At 39.2% G+C, this 20,207-nt stretch overlaps 1 protein-coding gene and 1 pseudogene across 1 annotated transcript; both read left to right on the forward strand.

Annotated features, from left to right (window-relative positions):
- The first annotated feature begins 1,119 nt into the window (after positions 1–1,119).
- LOC118994215 (ubiquitin-conjugating enzyme E2 variant 1-like) lies at positions 1,120–6,789 on the forward strand (annotated as a pseudogene).
- A 411-nt stretch (positions 6,790–7,200) lies between these two features.
- Positions 7,201–15,568, forward strand: DPPA2 (developmental pluripotency associated 2). The gene is made up of 7 exons (XM_037056835.1): positions 7,201–7,234; positions 9,513–9,660; positions 11,047–11,192; positions 11,285–11,368; positions 11,756–12,017; positions 13,808–14,003; positions 15,496–15,568. The coding sequence occupies exons 1-7, from the start codon at positions 7,202–7,204 to the stop codon at positions 15,566–15,568; spliced, it is 942 nt and encodes a 313-aa protein (XP_036912730.1). The 5' UTR covers position 7,201.
- Positions 15,569–20,207: the final 4,639 nt, after the last annotated feature.

Consider the following 20,207-nt stretch of genomic DNA (forward strand, 5'->3'; position numbering starts at 1 on the left):
GTTTTGGCTGTGTTTTTGTTACTAAAACTTTGTTGTCTTTAAACTTAGTTGTGCGAGGAGGCACAGTGTTTCCACCTACGCCTCCATTTTGGCCGGAAGTCCCTTGCAAGTGTTTTCAATGGGGGCTTTTAGGCTTTATTTCCGGTGGCTGGGGCCCTGGGTTGCACGGTCTGTCTCACTGACCGTTTTTAAACCTGCCTGGTTTCTCTGCACACAAATGTGTGTCCGCAGTCAGCCAGCCAGCCAACTTGCAAGCCTTACTGGGTTTCTGTCTGCACCCGCCTGGTCGCCAACCACCGCCTCCTCCTGCTGGGACCCCTCTCCACCGCCGCCGCCTATGCCCCTCTTACTGGTCTGGATGAATGGTTCGTTGTTGTCAGACTTCGGTACAATTCAATTTTCTGCCTGATTTGCTTGTGTTTTTGTTTCTAAATCTTGGTTGTCCTTAAATTTGGTTGTGCGAGGAGGTACAGTGTTTCCACCTACGCTTCCATCTTAACCGGAAGTCAAAAGATTTATGATAAATAACTCAGACTATATTAAAGAAAATAGATCAAGGTGATAGACACACAATAGTGGAGTTAGCTAGTTATTGGTAAGTCCTATTAATGACCATCAAGTGGATGATGAGAAACTGAGGGCTATTACCAAATTTTCAAAGACGAAGTATGAGATGTGAGAGCCAGAACCCTCTAGTAGTTTTTTTTTAAGATTATTTGTTTGTTTAATTAATTAATTAACTAATTATAGAGTGAGAGGAAGGGAGGGAGAAAGGGGAGGGCAACATTAATGTATGGTTGCCTCTTGTGCACATGCTGCAAACTGGGGACCTGGTCTGCAACCCAGGCATGTACCCTAACTGGGAATTGAACTGATGACCCTTTGGTTCACAGGCTGGCACTCAATCCACTGAGCCATACCAACCAGGGCTCTAATAGTTTAAAGAGGTTCATATTTTGTGTTCCCAGAAGAATGGACATAGCTGAGCAGTAAACAGAATCTCTGCTAGCTAAAGTTGCAGGGACTTAAAGTTTTAGCAGAGGACAAGTCTACTATGCTAAAGTAAGCAACTTAGTTGGGAAAACCTTGGACCCTGAAATATTGAGTGGGGTTATTAAAATGAACACCCATGAGAGTGTCAGCTCCATAGACCCCTATGAATTCACAGAACTTGCAGAGGTGGTCCATGGTTCCCTAGTAAACCCTGGCTGGTGTAGCTCAGTGGGTCGAACATGGGCCTGTGAACCAAGGGGTAGCCAGTTCAATTCCCAGTCAGAGCACATGCCTGGGTTCCGGGCCAGCTTCTCAGTAGAGGGTGTAAGAGAGGCAAGCACACACTGATGTTTCTCTCCCTCTCGTTCCCTTCCCCTCTCTGTAAAAATAAATAAATAAAATCTAAAAAAAAAAAAGAACTAGCAATATCTTTGTGCTGGAAGGTGCTACACAGGCTCCCTCCCCTCAAAAACTCCTCCAAACTGCTCTCCCAGTCACTAGGCAAATAACTCAGAGTTAAATTCCAACATAGGCCAGCTAGGGAAGTGATGGGCCTGGCAAAGGAAAACAGAGAATATGCACCAAAGGATCTGCAGATATTAATTAGCCAGCATGTATTGGCAGGAGATAAGGGGATAATTCTCAAATTAGATTTTTAGAGCAATTGATCAAGACAATTGAAACATAACACTAGATAAGCAAAAATCCATTGATTTGGGGGGCCACTTCCTCTCTGCACAGGATTTAACATCCTAGCAAGGATCCCAGGAGATGGGGCAAATTTACAGCTTGGCTGATTCTTAGAAGACGAGAGAAAGTGATTGCCAGCAGTGGGCAAAGGATGAATGCCCAAGCTGCCCTGGAAGAATGTAGGGAGAGAGACTAAAGAGGCTGAGCAAGGGTCTGCAAGGATGGGAAGGTTACATGTGAGGTCAGACACCCACCAAAGGATGTTCCTCAGGTGAGCACAGAGGATCCAGCATTCACCAAAGCCAGCAGGACCATGATGGACAGGAGACACAGCATAGCTGAGAAGGTCATTAGTCTCTGAGCATAACTATTACTGCCTCTCAAAACAAAGAATAAAAGAAAACACTATTGTTCCATGATTCAGAAGATTTATTCAAAAGAAAAAAAAATGCCCATCTATTCTCAGTCCAAAGGTAAGATCTGTAATTATTGTTCTAAAGGAGAAATTAGTTCAATAGTCCTTTTAAGTGGGAATTTCTTGAAATGTGGCAGAAGAATGTGGCAGAAGTTGGGAACATTTTTCAGTACAATTTTGTTTTCCACCTCAGAAGGCTAAAGAACTCAGTAGCTGTCCTTTCCACCTGGAAGTGATACTGAGCTGTATTTTCCAAACTCTCTCTGAAACTTAGGTTTCAGCAGATGCCTTATGGGTTTTATTTCTTAACCAGAGCCACTCAACTTTTATCTATTATATATTGGTGCTCCATAAACATTTACTCTTTGGAGCATGTTCCTCTAATTTTTTTTAAAAAACAGTTTTGAAAATACAATGCATTTATAAATACTTAGCTGATAGTATATTATATAAAATATATTTGAAATATGTAATGCATTTTTATTTCAGAACTGTTATTAACATAAATACTAAGATGCAAGTATTCATAATTTTTCTCTTTTTAATAGCTTTACTAGTTATTTTTTAAAATATAGCCTAATTATTTTTTTAAATAGTTTTACGTCCTGTTAGTGGCTGCTTTTGAGCATTGAGGTATATATACTGAACCCTAAACTGGAGTTGGGATAACATGATTTAGAGTAATTTGTTGCAACTAATTGAGATTCTTGTCTGAACCAGGTGCTGTGCTGACTGCCTGGAGAATAAAGATATCTTTGATAGTTCAGTTTGTTCATTGTTTCCACATATGAGTGAAATCATATGGTACTTGTCTTTCTCTGACTGGCTAGTGAGGAAGGACCCAAAAGACCCCAAAATTTATTTATAAAAAATTGTGTATTTTGCCCTGGCTGGTGTAGCTCAGTGGAGTGAGTATGGGCCTGTGAACCAAAGGGTCACTGGTTTGACTCCCAGTCAAGGCACATGCCTGGGTTGTAAGCCAGGTCCCCAGTAGGAGGTATGTGAGAAGTAAATCACACATTGATGTTTCTCTCCCTCTCTTTCTCCTTCCCCTTCCCTTCTCTCTAAAAATAAATAAATAATCTTTAAAATAAATTTTTAAAAGTTGTGTATTTATTCTTACATGTGTAAAGTTCAGTCACCTTCAAAGTACTCTCCATTTGATGCAATACACCTACTGAGATGTTTTTTTCACTGCTCAAAACAGTTTTTGAAGTCATCAATTGTAATGCCTTTTAGTGCTTCTGCCATTTTTTTGTTTCATTCCTTCCACATCGCAAAACATTTCCATTTGGGGACCTTTTTATCCACGGAAACAACAACAAAAAAATAAGTCGCTGGGGTGAGGTAGGTAAATAGGGAGGGTGTGGCATGGGAATCTTGCTGTTTTTGGTTAAAAACTGCTGAACACTCAGCACAGTGTGGGCAGGTATGCTTATAAATCACCCATCATGAAATGCGAAACACACTGAGTCTTCAAAAAAATTCACCGAGGCCAAACACATTCTTTTTTTTTTTTTGAAAGCTACTGACGGGAAGGGTCATATAGCTTTGTCTTTTTTTTTTAAGATTTTATTTATTTATCTCTAGAGAGGAAGGGAAGAAGAGAAGGAGAGAAATATCAATGCATGGTTGCCTCTTGTGCGTCCCCTGCTGGGAACTGGCCTGCAACCCAGGCATGTGCCCTGACTGGAAATCAAACCGTGATCCTGTGGTTCACAGGCCCATGTTCAATCAAACACATTCTTTTACAACAATGCCAGCTGGTACACTGATACAATGGGTTCCTAGAACACTCACCTAGTGGGGGAAGCCTGTACTGTGAGAGGCCCACCCTCCAGAAGATAATTCTATTTTTTGTGGGGTCCCCCCCCTCATATTTCATTTAGCATAATGTTCTCCAGGACAGTTTATGTTGTTGCAGAGAGTAAACAGCAAAATGGACTCATAGATAGAGAGCAGGCTGACAGCTGTGGGGTAGAGATGGCCTGGGGGTAGAGAGATCAAGAAAAAAAGGGAAAAAAAGAACTCGTGGACACAGAAAACAGTGCGGTGATTGTGGGGAGTGTAGTCAGGGAGATGGAAGAAGGTATCGGGGTTAAATGGTGATGGAAAAAAAGATGACTTTGAGAATCTGAGTGCCGTAGTCTGGTAATAGAGTCAAGTCAGTCTGTGATCAGCATTTACACTGTTTGCTTGAGCAGCAGTGCAGAGAGGCACATGTACTCAAAACGGATGTGGGTGGGATGAGGAAGACAGGAAGAAGCTGCAGCAACCTGAATAACTAGCACTGACTGTGCCTTTATTCTGAGCTAAATACAGTTCAAGGGGGATAGACCTGGATAGGCCAAGGGGGACCCAAACATGAGTCCTCTGTTGCCCTCTGGAGCATGTGGTCTGAGGAAATAAAGTTAAATAAAACCCCAGAAATATACAGAATTAAACCTTTGAATGAATTCTATGAAGGAAAGAATAGGAGAATAACAGGAGCAAAATCTTTCAGAGATGCTTAAAGAATGTATCACTCATGCTAATTATCACTACAATGGTGACAGTATTACAATATATAAATATTCCAAATTAACATGTTGTACACCTTAAATTTGCATAATGTTATTTGCCTACCATACTTCAATTTAAACAATATAAATTTAAAGAATGAAGAATCATGAGTAAAGAAGGAAGAAAAGAATGTTCTTTTTTTTTTTTTAAAAGTCATACCTGAATCTGATTAAACCAATTTACAATAAATGCAGAGGATGGAAAAATAAGCTAAACAGTGGAACAAATGAAATTAGCAAAATCCAAATAGGGAAATGAAGGAAATTTGCCTTGGCTGGTGTGGCTCAGTGGACTGAGTGCCAGCCTGAGGTTCCAAGGGTTGCCAGTTTGATTCCCAGTTAGGACACAGGCCTGGGTTGCCAGCCATGTCCCCAGTTGGTGGTGTGCAAGAGGTAATCAATTGATGTATCTTTTGCACACTGATATTTCTCTCCTCCTTCTCCCTCCTTTTCTCTCTTTCTAAAAATAAATAAAATAAAATAAAATAAAACCTTTATAAAAAGTAAAAATAAATGGTAAGAAGAAAAACAATGGTATTCCCACCGGAATTTCTGTCCTAGCCTAAGGCACTGTGATCAGGTTTAGGCTCCAGGTCAGCTCTTGTCCCAAATTACTGGGGAAAAAAAAAAAAAAAAAAAGTCCGCCAGGTGCGAACACACCCAAGTAGGGGGCTGGAATGCTTACCTAGGGGAATTTCCATGGGTGGATTCACTTTCTAACCTGAAAAGAAAGGAGCCAGGGTTTCGAGCATTGTCTTCCTAATCCCAAATCATTTGGTCACACCCTGATCTAGTTTACGATTCTAGACTTTTAGGTTCATTTACTTCCGTGAATTCTTTAACCTGAAGGCTTACTGAAGCACAGATTCCTGGAGGTCTAGGGCGCAGTCTCATACTCTGTTTTTTAAGTCATTTTATTTCTTCACTAATCTGAAGCTGAGCCCTTGCAGACCACATTTTAAATATAAATTAAACTGCTCTGGGCTCCATGGGTGCTGAGTCTAATGGACCAAACCATTTTCCTAGGGCAGAGAAAGTCCCCTGCAAGACCACTGGATGCCAGTGGTGCCGTATCATTTGCTAATATTTGCTTTAGTAGCTCTGACTCCTTAGAGCAACATGAAAATATCCCTGACTTCTTTAGGCTTACCTCTTTTCATGCCCTGCCTCCAACATTGTGCTCCTGCAATCCCTCTGTGCTTGTAGTTCCTTCTGCATTTCTTTTTTTTTTTAAATTATTTATTTATTTATTTTTAGAGAGAGAGGAAGGGAAGGAGAAAGAGTGGGAGAGAAACATCAATGTGTGGTTGCCTCTCATGTGTTCTCTGCTGGGGACCTGGCCCGCAACCCAGGCATGTGCCCTAACTGGGAATCGAACCGGGACCCTTTGCTTCACAGGCCCGTGTTCAATCCACTGAGCTACACCAGCCAGGGTGCCTTCTGCATTTTTTAGTCCATTGCTTCTCTTCTTGTTTTGGCTCTTGCTGCTCTTTTTTCTGAACAGCCAAACCCTTTCTCTTATCCAATTTATCAGTATTACACACTTACTATTTATATTTAAAAGTAAATCCAGGAGGGATTCTATTATTCAAGTCCTACAATTTAATTCTAATGCCCCAGTGAGTGGCTCACCCTGGGCATAAATCTGTTATCAAATACCTCTGAATCTTTTTTTCTGTTTTTTCTATTCTAAACTTTATTCGAATTTTCTACTTGTAATTTGCTCCCAAGTTTTTATTTCTAAAGGCTAAAAATTTTTTTGAAAAAATTATGCAAGACAGCAACACACCATGATAGCCACCAGGGGCTTAGACGATTTATGAGAGCTGAATATACGGCCTTAAAGTAGAATGCGGGCCTCGATACCCAGAAGCACCCAGTTTCGTAAGATTTGAAACAAAATCTAGTATGACTGGAGTTAACAGTTTTAATGGAATGTGGACCCAAGAGCCACGAGTGCCAGCCGAAGGGGAGAATTCGTACAGCATCCACGCCGTCCGGCAGGAGCTTCCGCTCCTGATGACGTCTGAGGAAAATGATGAAACTCCTCAGCCACCTGAGGGAGAGTGTGGGCCCACCCCTCCCCCCATTCGATATAAGCAGTCTTCATTTTCCACTTCATTTATCTAGAGAAGTAGTAAATTTTCTAGATAAAGTACAGCAGAAACGGTTCCCATTCAAAGGCAGTTTATCTTAAGATAGTGTAAATGACGCTATTTTTTTTTTTTGTCCATTTGAACTATGTAAGTCGCACTGTAACAAAAATAAATAAATAGATACGTTTTTAAAAATTAAGAGTGATGTTAATTACAGCACAAAGCCCAATTAATAGACAAGAGATCAAACTGATGAAATTATCTCACTGTCAGATGATGGGAAGACAGGAAGAAGAGGAAGAAAGGAGCTCTTTTGAGAAACAGGAAGTAGAAGGAGACATTTGCTTATAAAAGGAGAAATCAGGCTAGAAACCCTCAGGTTAAAAGGAGTAAACTGCAAGTGTCCTCGACTCCGCGGGCTTTGCGTACCTCGGAGGTTCCTGGAAATGACTAGCTCGAGTTTGGATAGCAATGAAAAGGTAAGTTTTGTTCAAATATAATGAATTTTGCTACAGAGTCACTTTTCAAAGACTTTCTGGAACTCACGTTCCTCTCTTGCCGCCAATCTTAGTTTCCAGATGTAAGAAACCTCCACCTCGGAGTCTCCTTCTCTTTGCTGTGGATGATTTTACTTTTCTTTCACGTGATTGTGGCCCTGTATATTTGAGTGATAGTAAAAGAGAAATAAAATATTTTTAATAGTGCAAAATGAGAGATTTATTTTTGGCAGAAAGGCATGGTGTAACTGGATAAGATAAAAATTGATAAAAAAAGTGGAGCGCTACAGTAAAGAATGTGGGAAAGTGTAATGTGGATAAAGCCAGAAAGTGAAGTAACTGATTAGTGTTTTTTTCTCCCTCCGGGAGTGAGAAGTAACTTACTCGCATTAGCCTTGGTGTCAAATGCATTTCCAGACTAGGCTTGGGCCTCCCTGGTCTGGAGGAGAGGATTAATTGAGAAGTTTTCATAGGTATTTACAAGGCTGCTTGCTGTACGGGGTTGGAGGGCTGAATTGGCCAGCATTAAGTGTTTGATTGTGGGCACATCATCTAGCTGCTTTGAGCCCCCAATTACCTCTAGAGTAGAGTAATATTTCCCCAATAATATCAATATTTTTTTGGAGCTGCCCATTGAGTGTGTGTGAAAGTGCTTTGAAAAAGGGGTAAACAAATGCAAAACCCCTATCTGCAAGCCAGGAGTTGGAGAGCAATAGGAAGCTATTGAGATGATTTAAATAGGGAGAGGGGGTGGCTGCATAAGCTCCCGCTTGGCTGCTGTAGGGGAAACCTATTACAATGGGCAAATGGAGTGCAGTTCTTTTACCTTCCTTTTGAGAGGAAAGGCCAAATTCAGAGATTTACTCAAGCATATGTTGCTCTGGCATTATTCTTTTAATTTCTAAGACTTGCTTGCCTAGTTTTTAAAATAGGAAAAGTGCTTCTATACTACCAGTATGCTCTGAGGATTAAATGAGAAATACAGAAGCACCTAGCCCAGTGTATGTTAAGTGTACAAAACCAGTAAATGTTTTTTTACCTGTCCACTTTACCTTTCAGTCATTACACCATAAAAAGCACACTGAGGGCCCCATTTGCTGAGTGAAACAGATACATTCTCTTCCCTCAGGTCCTGGGGCAGAAATAAGGCCAAAATGGCTTGAGCTCAGAAAGCTCTTAAGCTGGAGTGGCAGGCAGGAACCAGAGTGTTGAGGAATGTGTGAACTACAGAATGAGGCTTTTTTTCCCTCCTTTTAAAAAGAGTTTATTTATTTTTAGAAAGAATGGAAGGGCGTGAGAAAATGAAAAACATCAGTGTGCAAGAGGAATGTTGATTAGTTTCCTCTTGCACAACTTCAGTCAGGGACCTGGCCCAGAACCCAAGCATGTACCCTAACTGGGAATCGAACGCACTACCTTTGGTTCTCAGAATAGTACTCAACACACTGAACCACAAACAGTCAGGACTGCAGAGCAAGTTTGGTCATTAACCGATCACATGGAGGGTTAGCAACAGGGGAGTGGGAGGAGGAGAAGGGGGGGAGAAGGTACAGAGAATAAGTAGCATAGACAGTAGGTTGAAAATAGACAGGGGGGAGGGCAGGAATACTATGGGAAGTACAGAATCTAAAGAACTTATGACACATGGACATGAACGAAAGGGGGGAATGGTGGGGGAGGGGTGTGCAGGGTGGAGGGGAGTGAAGAGGGGGAATGGAACAACTGTAATGGCAGAATCAATAAAATATATTTTTAAAAAAGTTTGGTCATTAACCTAAAAAGCAATGATAAGCCACCGAAGTACTTTAAGCAAGCAGGAGAGGAATCTGAAGAAAGAGTAGAGTTAGAATGGATTTTGGAATAGCAGGAGAATTTTGCATATGCCAATGAGAGTTAATGATAGCTTGAATTGTGAAACGGGATGGAAAATGGGAAATCAGGAACACATTTCATAAAGATTTAGGAAATAAAATGAAAGTATTTAGTGTTTTAGCTAATGGAAAAGAAGGGCATGCGGGAAATGGTTTCCACACACACCTTCTATTTCCTATTCATACTTGCAAATCTGCTTTTGCTGATTTCTTTATTGTTTTTTTAAATCTAGTAAAGGGTCTACAAATAAACATCAAATTTAAGGAAATCTCAATAAGTTTTTATTCCATCCACACTCTCAGTTTCTCATTTATGAGTTGTGATTTGAAAGTAATCAATTTAATTGTATGCATCCAATGAGAATCAGAGATGGGCTGTTTTTTTCCAGGATTTCTTTGAAGATAAATCAGATGAAGAAAGTGTAATTCTCACATTGGTTCCAGTTAATGAGGAACATAATGAAGAACATCAAATGGAACCAAGTGTGTCTTCAACCTCAGGAGCCAACTTGAGGATGCCTGGGACAAACAATATGGGTATGAGGATGAGGATTGCTCAGTCTGCATTTTTTTCCCAGCTTTGGGAACCCCGAGAAAAAAGATTTCCCTCCTCTATTCTTTGACCATACAAGGCCCAGCTTAAATTTCACTTCAGTTTCTTTTAGCTTGTCATTTGCTAAGTAAGCATCACGTACTACCTTGTCTTTAAGACACACACACACACACACACACACACACACACACACACACACACAAATCAGCATGTGGAGCTCTTTGGACAGAATATAGTCTTGTGGGGTAGCGAGATATGAGTTTAAATTTTCAACCAGTGAAGCTCAACCTTCTCTTCATTTTGGTTAATACATACTTTCAAACATCTTTAAAAAGCTAATACAGATTTATTGATATTAATGCATAACACTATAACTTTAAGATATACAAAGTGATGATTCATGCACGTATATATTGTGAAATGATTACCATAATAAGTGATTACCATATTCATTAATAAGCTTTTTGTCCCCCATGAGGTAAGAATGTTTAAGATCTACTCTTAGCAACTTGCAAGTTTACAAAAGAGTAGTGCTAACTACAGCAGCCATACCATACATTAGATCCCTAGAACTTCCTCATCTTGTAACTGAAAATTTGTACCTTTGGATCAACAACATCTCCCCATTTCTCCCATTCTAAACCCCTGGTAACCACCACCCTACTTTGTTTCTAAGAGTTACGCTTATTTAGATTCCACTTATAAATGAGATCAGAGTCTCTAGAAGACAAAACAGTTTTGGAAAACATCTAATATTTCATTGGTGAGTAATTAGTAATCAAATATCTAGTAGTTCTTAAAAATTATGACCCTTCGTGACCTCAGTGCTTTGTATAAAGGCACTGAATAAATATTTTGAGAATGATTTTATTTTTTCAGCCAGAAATAAGGACTGCAAGATGAAGGAGATAATAACAAGTTATGGTTAAGCAGAGTGTGAGCTGAGACAAGCTGCTGTAGAGAAAAATAAGGCAGGCTGATGGAACGGAAGGCTACTGTCGGTTGGGGTGCTTTCTTTGATTTCTAAAATAAGTGAAAATTTTGTAAAAATTTTCTAAATTTTTAAAATAAGTGAAAACTTTGTAAAATTATAAAGAATCTTACAATTTTTATTATTTTTAAAGATTTTATTTATTTTTTAGAGAGACGGGAAAGGAAAGAGAGAGGGAGAGAAACATCAATGTGTGGTTGCCCCTCATGTGCCTCCATCTGGGGACCTGGCCTGCAACCCAGGCATGTGCCCTGACTGGGAATCAAACCGGTGACCCTTTGGTTCACAGGCCCACGCTCAGTCCACCAAGCTACACCAGCCAGGGCAAGAATGTTACAATTTTTAAATTATTACTACTTTGGTTTTCTTTTTTTTTCAGTTTATCTTCCTCAAATGAATGAACAATTCAAAAATTGCCCTAAACCAGTTCATCCCTTGCCGACCATTTTGCCTTCACTTAATAAAGTACGTCGTGATACTTTGCGGGAATGGTGCCAACAAATTAATTTGAGTACTGAAGGCAGGGTGAGTACATTTGTGGGCATTTCTGCTGCTCAGAGCAAATATTGGAAGTTTTGTTGAATTTTACTCTATCCCCTCCCCCTTAATTTTCTTAGAAAATCGAGATTTATATGAGGCTGAAGAAACATGCTTACTCTGAAGAAAACCAGGTGAGTGAGGAATCTGGATACAGTGGAAAGGTGAGTTGTCATTGTGAATTGTCCCTCCTCTCCTAACCCAAGTACATTGGTTGCACATCTAAGGCAAGGTTTCTCAATCAAGACTATTGACATTTTGGGCCAAATAACTTATTTTTGTTTTGGGAGCTGTCCTGTGTATTTTAGCAAATGTTTAGCCAACTAAATATCCCTGGTCCCTATCCACTAGATGTCAGTAGCAGCTCTTCCTCCCCCACACAGTTTTAGCAATCAACAACCTCTCCCACTTGAGAACCACTGCTTTAAGAGGACTAACTACCTAAACCATGCTGACCTACCTACCTGGGTCAATGGATAGAGATGGTAAAACTGACACAGAATCAGCATGACGGCACGTCACTGAGTACTCATCATGAATCCCATTTGCAGAGTATTGGTGAAATATCGCAGGAGGACACACTGGAGTTCGGTTCGAGTAAATGCAAGATGGTGACCAAGAGAGCAAGGAGTGATAAAAGTTGTAAGATGAGTAAGAGAGAGAAAGAGACCAATACAGTTGAAGTGATAACTTCAGCTCAGGAGGCCATGTTGGCAGCATGGTCAAGAATTGCTGCAAGAGCTGGGCAGCTTAAGGCTGTGAATTCATGTTTCATTCCTGTTCCTGCTGAGAACTTTCTGCTGCAAATCCCTGGTAAGAGCACCCTTAAACAGTGAGTACCATTCCAGAAAAAGATGAACTTTGATTCGTCTAATACTGAACAGTAGTACAAAGGAAAGTATTACTATATCTGTACATTGGATATTAGGTTCGTAGAAGACTTATCTTTTGATTGTTACATTTTGCCTGGATGGATTTCTAAGCCAGGTGATTGATGGTGACCCATTCTTACCACTAAGCAGAAGGCCAAGTTGGGAAGAAAGCATCATCTGGTAATGTGGTCAGCCACAACACAAGGTCTTCTCCATTTTTCTCTCCTTTCCGTCAAAGCCATCATAACATAGTAAATAAGAAGGCGAGCCTTTCTGTAGCCTTGGTTCGGATCCTTGTCTTACGGCTTCAATGGTACGTGGCATTGGCTGGTTCCCTTGTAAGCCCTGATGTCATAATTTGTAAAATGACTTCATAAGAATGATTGTGAGACTTAGGAGATATAAGTTGACACATAAAAAATATGGAATAATAATTAAAATATTTGGAATCCCTGTCTTCTTAAGAAATCTTGAGGTAACTTGGCTCCACTTTTCTCCCACTTCTCTCCCCTTGAGATTTTTAAGATCTACTCTCTTAGCAACTTGCAAGTTTACAAGAGTATTGCTAACTACAGCAGCCATACCATACATTAGATCCCTAGAACTTCCTCATTTTGTAACTGAAAACTTGTACAAATTTTCCCAACCTCCAGCAGAGCCTACAGGCCAGCACAAAGTCACCCTCATTCTTTTTTGCTTGAGTTCTTTTTCTTTCCACCTCATTTCCAAAAGTGTTCTGTATCCTCTTTCATCCAGGGCTGACTTGTATTGTAAGGCATGTTTTTTTATTACACATGAAACACAGCCAAAAAGAAGATAGAAGCTGAAGTTGGCCTACTGTCTGATCTCTAAGCTGCACTCCCTTCTGTGAACAAGAATAGGCATCTTTTACTAATTTCCAAAGAATGTTCTCCCATCACAAACCCGTCTCTGGAGGACTGCTTCCCCAAAGATGATACCTCCTTCTAATTTTCATTAATGTGCCATATGAGCTAGTAGCATCCCACACTTATCTTTTTAGGTCTTCTCCATTTAGTAGTTATTAAGCACCTACTATGATCTAGGAGAGTGCCACTCACCAGACATACAGTGCTGAACATAATCAATTTCTACTGTTGTTTTACAGTCTGACTGGGGAGCTCTTATGGATATTTAGGCTCACAGAGACTGCTCCTTTCTTTCAGTTTCAAACACTTGATATCCTAGCCTGTTCACCTTGTTTTTTCCCTTAAATATCCCTCTCCCCAATTATATTATCCCGTAGGCTTTTAAACAAAGATCCTTGTGTGTGTTTTTTTATATTTGAAGCAGTACAATATCATAACTAGGTGAGTCAGGGATGAATTAGAATATCTGGATACATGTATCGGTCCTGGGAAAGTTATAATATTTAACACCACAAGCTTCAGCTACTTCACCTGTAAATGCAAAAAGTAGATAGAAGGTAAGTATTAACATTCTTAATAAATATAGGAATACATGTAAACCACTTAGCAATATTGTGAAAACAAAACAAGCATTTCAAAAAGTTCATTGTTATTATCCCTAATGCTATATAATTTGTGACATTAGATTATAGTGTCTTTTGGTCTGCAATTTTTATGCTTCTCATTCAGACGATTCATCAACAAACTATAAGAGCAAAGCCAAGAGGGACTTGCTGAAAGAGGTTGGATTGGGGTGCGGTTACTTGATCTTCACTGTTTATATTTGCTTCTCTTTCTGTGCCAGGTGTCAGGTGGTGTGTGGTCCATGGCAGACCTCTTTTGGCAGACAAAGAGGGGTGGGTTCGTCTGCAGTTTCATGCCGGTCATGCCTGGGTGCCCGACTCTCCCAAGAAGATCATCTCTCTCTTCCTGTTACCGGCGTGCACATTCCCATCCTCGGACCTAGAAGATAATATGTTATGCCCTGAGTGTGTTAAGAGGTAAACCTTCATATTTTTCTGTATGGTACACCAAAAAGGAGATGTCTAGGTGGGTCTCTGAATAATTTAGTACTAGAAAGCAGAGAACAAATATACTGTTTTCTTGATTTGCCAGGTCAGGGTTATAGATCAGGCAAAGATCGGAAGGAAAGAGAATTTGGTAGTGGACTAGAACTCAGATTAATGAGGCCTCCTAGCCAGCTTAACCAAGTGTCTGACACATTAAGAGTATTAATTGCCTCAATTTTAGAGACCTGTTTTAAAAAAATATATATGTAGCTGTGGATAAAAAAAATTAGGCAAAAATCTATGTAGCGTGATAAAAAGATGCTGTGAAAATATAAGGGTAGTTTAGGGAAACTTCAGAAAGGATTATGTTTACTGAGGAAGATCTTATCAGTTGGAAAGTAATAATTTGGGCATTTAGGTGTGGAAACAACCAGCACGAATACATGGAAGTAAAAGCACATGACATACTTAGAAATTACAAATAGATCAATATGATTGAAGCTTGAACTGACAAGTAAGTCTAGGAAAGGGAGGAGTAGACCACTGACAGGCTTATATCTGTAATAAAGGTCTCATATATTATTTTGTGGGTCATAATTTCTTAGGCACTTTTGAAACAGACTACCTTGAGGCTATATAATGAAAGCTACACACTATATATACCCACTGTTTGAGAAAATATACACAGGGTATACACTTAAATGCTGCTGTAGATTTTATATAGACTATAGAACTTCTAATGTTTACCCATTAGTACAAAATTCATCTTTAGATGATTTAATTAGTGGAGGTAATGTGGGGTGGGTGTGGAGGGAAGCTAAGGTTTTTTGTTTTAAAGATTTTGTTTATTTATTTTTAGAGAGAGGGGGAGGGAGGGAGAAAAAAGGGGAGAGAAACAGTAGTGTTTAGTTGCTCTTTTGTGCCCCAACTGGGGACTGGAATCGAACCGCAATCCTCTGGTTCGCAGGCCTGTGCTCAATCCACTGAGCTACGCTAGCCAGGCCTTCTTTCTTTTTTTAATGGGAAAATCATAAGCATGTGTGAATAGAGATTGGGATGTGGGAGAAGCTGTGGGAAGGGAAGGGAGAGAGTATAAAGATAAAGAAAGTGCCCTGGCTGGTGTGACTCAGTGGGTTGAATGTTGGCCTACCGACAAAAAGTTCACCAGTTCAACTCCCCGTTAGGGCATATGCCTGGGTTGTGGGTAACGTCCCCAGATGGGGCCATGTGAGAGGCATGTTTCTTTGATACATTAAGAGTATTAATGTGTCAGAGAAAACACATTAATAAACATCTGACACATGGATGTTTCTCTACTACATAAAATTCTTTTGCCCACCCTTTTTAGGTGAGGGTGGGGTGCTAACTACTCAGGAACTCTAGGAGAGGATTCCTTGTTTTGTCAGTCATTTCCAAGGGGTGGTTTGGAATGGTTATCTTATTCTACCAGTTTTATAAAATTCTTTTTTACCTTGCTTTATAGGAATAAAAAGATGATGGAAAAATTAGTTAAAATGAAAAGGAAGAAGAAACCTCGTTTGAATATACCCACATAATTCCTTTTGGATGGGTCATCTCTCAATAAAGAATAAATGGAATGCTCATAGCTAAATTGACTTGTATTCAAATGATTGCTGTGTTCTGTTCTGGACATCCTCAGTGTTGCTTGATGCCTTGAGTACAGATGTGAGTGTCTGGATTCTGTACTTGAGGTTTGCCAAAAAGTGACTGCCACTACTGCTTTAGGTATTTAGTATGTAGAAAATAATTGGGTTTTGTCCTAATTAGTAGATTTTTAGCAGTTTTAGGATTTCAAAAAAACTGGGCAGAAAGTGATTGAGTTCCAAAATTCTGCCCTCCAACATTCCACCTACTATATCAACACCATGCATCAGAATGATAAATTTGTGAACTTATGATGACTCCTCATTATCAACGAAAGTCCATAGTTGATAGGGTTCACTCTTTTGTTTTACATTCTATGGGGTTTCACAAACATAATGAGACATGCACCATTATGGAGTCGTAAAAAAGAGTTCCACTGCCCTAAAAATTCTGTACTTTTATTCAACACACCCTCCTCCCAACCTCTGAGCCATTGATAATTTTTACCATATCCATAGCTTTGCCGTTTCCAGAATATCATATAGTTGGCATCATACAGTAGCCTTTCCAGATTGACTGTTTTTCACAGCAATATCCATTTAAGGCTCCTCTGTTTTTTTCACAGCTTGATAGTCCACTGCCCCCCCCCCCCATTTTTAAATTCATTGATTTTTTTAGGGAGGGAGGAGGGAAGGAGGGAGGTAACATTTGTGTACAGGTTTTTGTGGGCATACGTTTTAAACTATTTGGGGTCAATACCAAGGAGCATGGATTTTGGGTCTGATGTTAAGAGTAGCTTTATAATAAACTGCCAAGCTTCCAAAGTGGCTATACCATTCTGCATCATAAGCCTGGGGTGTTGTCAGTGATTTAGATTTGGTACATTCTAATAGCTGTGTAGTGTTATCTCATTGTTTTAATTTGCAATTTCCTAATTATACTTGATGTGGACCAGCTTTTTATTTGCTTCTTTATCATCCATATATCTTTGGTGAAGTATCTGTTCTGGTCTTTTACCTATTTTTTTTAACCTGGCTATTTTGTTATTAAGTTTTATGAGTTCTTTTTATATTTTGGATGCCATTTCTTTATCAGATAAGTCTGTTGCAAATATTTTTTTTTCCCAGTCTTTGGCTTGTCTCCTCATTTTCTTGATTAATTGGTGTATTTAGGTCATTGATAATTTAAGTGACTGATAGAGGTGGTTTAAGATATTTTTCATTGCCCTCATTTTTTAGTGTTTTGTCTTCCCCTTTTCTGGTTTTAGTTGAAGCATTTTATTACCTATTAAAATTTAAAAACAACATGGATACAGAAAAAGCATTTTAACAAAATCCAATCTTTCATGATGTGAAAACATTCGGTACACAAAGAATAGAATGGAACAACCTAAACATATAGGTGGCCTGTGAAAAGCCACAGCTAACATACTGAACAGTGAAAGGCTGCAAGTATTTTTTCCTGAAGTCAGTAATAAGACAAGGACATCCATTTTAACCACTCCTGTTTAAGACAATACTGGAAGGTCTAGCCATAAAAGTTAAGCAAGAAAAAGAAACTTGAGCTTACTGAAATTGGAAAGGCAGAAGTAAAAACTGTCTGTACACAGGTGACATGACATTACATATAAAAAACAGTAATCCTTTGAAACCTGTTAGAGCTAATGAACAAATACAGCAAATTGTCAATATACTAATCACAAAGTCAGTTGTATTTCTATATAGTAGAAATGGTCTGACAAAATGATTTCTAATATATCAAAATAGCCTATAATACTATGAAGGGAATAAAGTTTAAGAAGTTATGAGCCATATACACTGCAAAGCATTGCTGAAAGAAATTATCTCAGTTCATAAGTGTAGTAAACATCGATTTCAATGTAGAAACATGCTTGTATTTTAAAGTTTAAAAAAAAAATTCATTTTTAGAGAGGGGAAGGGAAGAAGAGAGGGAAAGAAACATCAATGTGTGGTTACCTCTTGTGTGTCCCCTGCACTGGGGACCAAGCCTGCAACCCAGGCATGTGCCCTGACTGGGAATTGAACTGGCAACCCTTTGCCTCACAGGCTGGCACTCAATCCACTGAGCCACACCAGCCAGGGCCATGTTTGCATTTTTTTATACTGCTAGCATATGCATATTATATATTTTATTTCAAAATTTGTTCACAAAAGTTGAAAGAATAGCAACAATGTACAATGATCATTTTCCCCACACTTAAAAAACTTTTCCATTTGTTTTTTATTGATTACCCTGCATTATAGAGTAAACAGAGACATTCTTTATCCTTAAATGCTTTAGCATGACCCCTGTAAGAATAAGGGCATTCAGCATAATCTGTCACTTCAAGCCTAAGAAATAGTCATTTTATAATAGCATCTTGCCCTGTTCTGGTGGCTCGTTTGGTTGGGGGATCATACAGCGCACCAAACGGTTGCAGGTTTTATCCCTGGTCAGGGTGCATGCAGGAAGCAATCGATCTGTTTCTCATATTCATCTTTATTTCTCCCTGTCTTTCTAAAATGAAACATATTCTCCGGTAAGGATTAAAATACAATTAAAAAATAATAGCCCCTACTATCTAGTTTATATTCAATAATTGTCCACAGAATATGTTTTGTACTTTTAAAAATTCAGGATTCAGTAGTTTCGGGCATTTAATTTATCTCATTATCTTCTTCCTTTAAATGAAAGATCTTTTCTTTATAATATTGTCTTTGAAGAGAAAAGGTCAGGTTACTTGTACAATATTCCATATTCTGGATTGTATTCTTGTGGTGCTCTTAGATTAATTCTCCATATTTTCTTTAAACCCCAAATTAAGATTACAGACTTGATTCAATTCAGGTAAAACATTTTTAGAAGAATATTTTATAAGTAAAACTGAGGACTTCATATTTCATTGCATAAGAAGATCCATAACTTGGATTGTCTCGTCATTATATTTAAAAAGCTACAACTTTATTTCCGTGATGACCACCTCATTTCTCCAAGGTGTAAGTGCAGTTTTCACTTTCCAATTTATAAATACTTCACAGGTTACACTTGTGCCACCATGTGACTGACCATCTGGCCCCTTCCCCACAACTCTTCGCCCAGTGAATTTTAACATCTATGGTCATTCATGTCTGAATCAATTATTGCATTGATGGTTGCAAACTCTTCCCAGTATTGATTCATTTTTTTAGCTGGAATTCTGTAAAAAAGATGGAAAACTCTTCTTTTAGAGTTCCATTATGGTCTCATAAATTTAAAATATTTTAAAAATTAATTAATTTTTTACTTAAAAATTAAGTTTTAGTTAGTGTTATGACCAATTAATATTATGATGCATTAAAATATTCTTGGGTTTAGCCTTGGCTGGTGTAGCTCAGTTGATTGAGCACAGGCCTGCGAACCACACGATCGCAGTTTGATTCCCAGTTGCAGGCCAGTTCCCAGCAGGGGATTCACAAGAGGCAACCATACATTGATGTTTCTCTCCTTCTCTCCTTCCTTTCCTCTCTAAAGATAAATAAATAAATAAATCTTTAAAAAATATTCTTGGGTTTAATAGCTCATAGTATTTAAAATTGTATTACATGAATAATTTATCATATTGTTCTTTTTAAAAAATTATTGATTTTCAGAGATAAGGGACTTGTAAAGGGGAAAGGAAGAAAGCAAGAATGAGGAAAGAAAGAAATCAAATTTTTTTATTTCTCTTTTAAAAGATTTATTTATTTTGAGAGGGGGAGGGAGAACGAGGGAAAGAAACATCAGTGTGTGGTTGCCCCTCATGTACCCCTACTGGGGACCTGGCCTGCAACACAGGCATGTGCCCTGACTGGGAACTGAACCTGTGACCTTTTGTTTAGCAGGTCTGTGCTCGATCCACTGAGCCACACTAGCCAGGGCAGAAATCAAATATGCGTGCTGAAACTGGGAGCATAATAAAACCCCTGGTCAATCTCTGGAGGAAGCTTGGGAGCTAAAATATCAAGGTTGTTCCCACCTTGGGTCAAAACTTTGCTCTATATACTGTAGCCAAATTAGTTGCTGGCTGGTTCCTCAGGTTAGGCCAAAGCCTGGGGCATTTACTCCCAACGGAGGGTGGGGCTCTCCCAGGGGCTGACAGCGGGAGGCCGTCTCCTGATAAGATTCCCTTTCTCAGCAGGGGGATCTGGGCAACTTCTATCCAAGTCCACTAAAATTGGTTTCTGATTTTGATCGCTCTGCCATGTTAGTTTGTTTTCTGTTTCCTCAATTTCATTATCTTTCTTCACTTTCCTTCCTCTTTTCTTTGAATTTATTCAGTGTTTCTTTTTCTGGCTTGAGTTGCAATTTTCCTTGAGTTAAGTTCTTGGCTCATTCATATTTAATTTACTTTTAAAAGATTTTATTTATTTATCTTTAGAGGGGAAGGGATAGAGAGAAGGAGAAAAATATCAATGTATGGTTGCCTCTCATGTGTCCCCTGCTGGGAACTGGCCTGCAACCCAGGCATGTGCCCTGACTGGGAATCGAACCGCAATCGTGTGGTTCGCAGGCCCATGCTCAATCCACTGAGCTACACCAGCCAGGGCTCATTTATATTTATTTTAATCTTCT

Source organism: Sturnira hondurensis, unplaced genomic scaffold, assembly GCF_014824575.4.
Source record: "Sturnira hondurensis isolate 20B ecotype Veracruz unplaced genomic scaffold, ASM1482457v3 Scaffold0000880, whole genome shotgun sequence".
NCBI lineage: Eukaryota > Metazoa > Chordata > Mammalia > Chiroptera > Phyllostomidae > Sturnira > Sturnira hondurensis.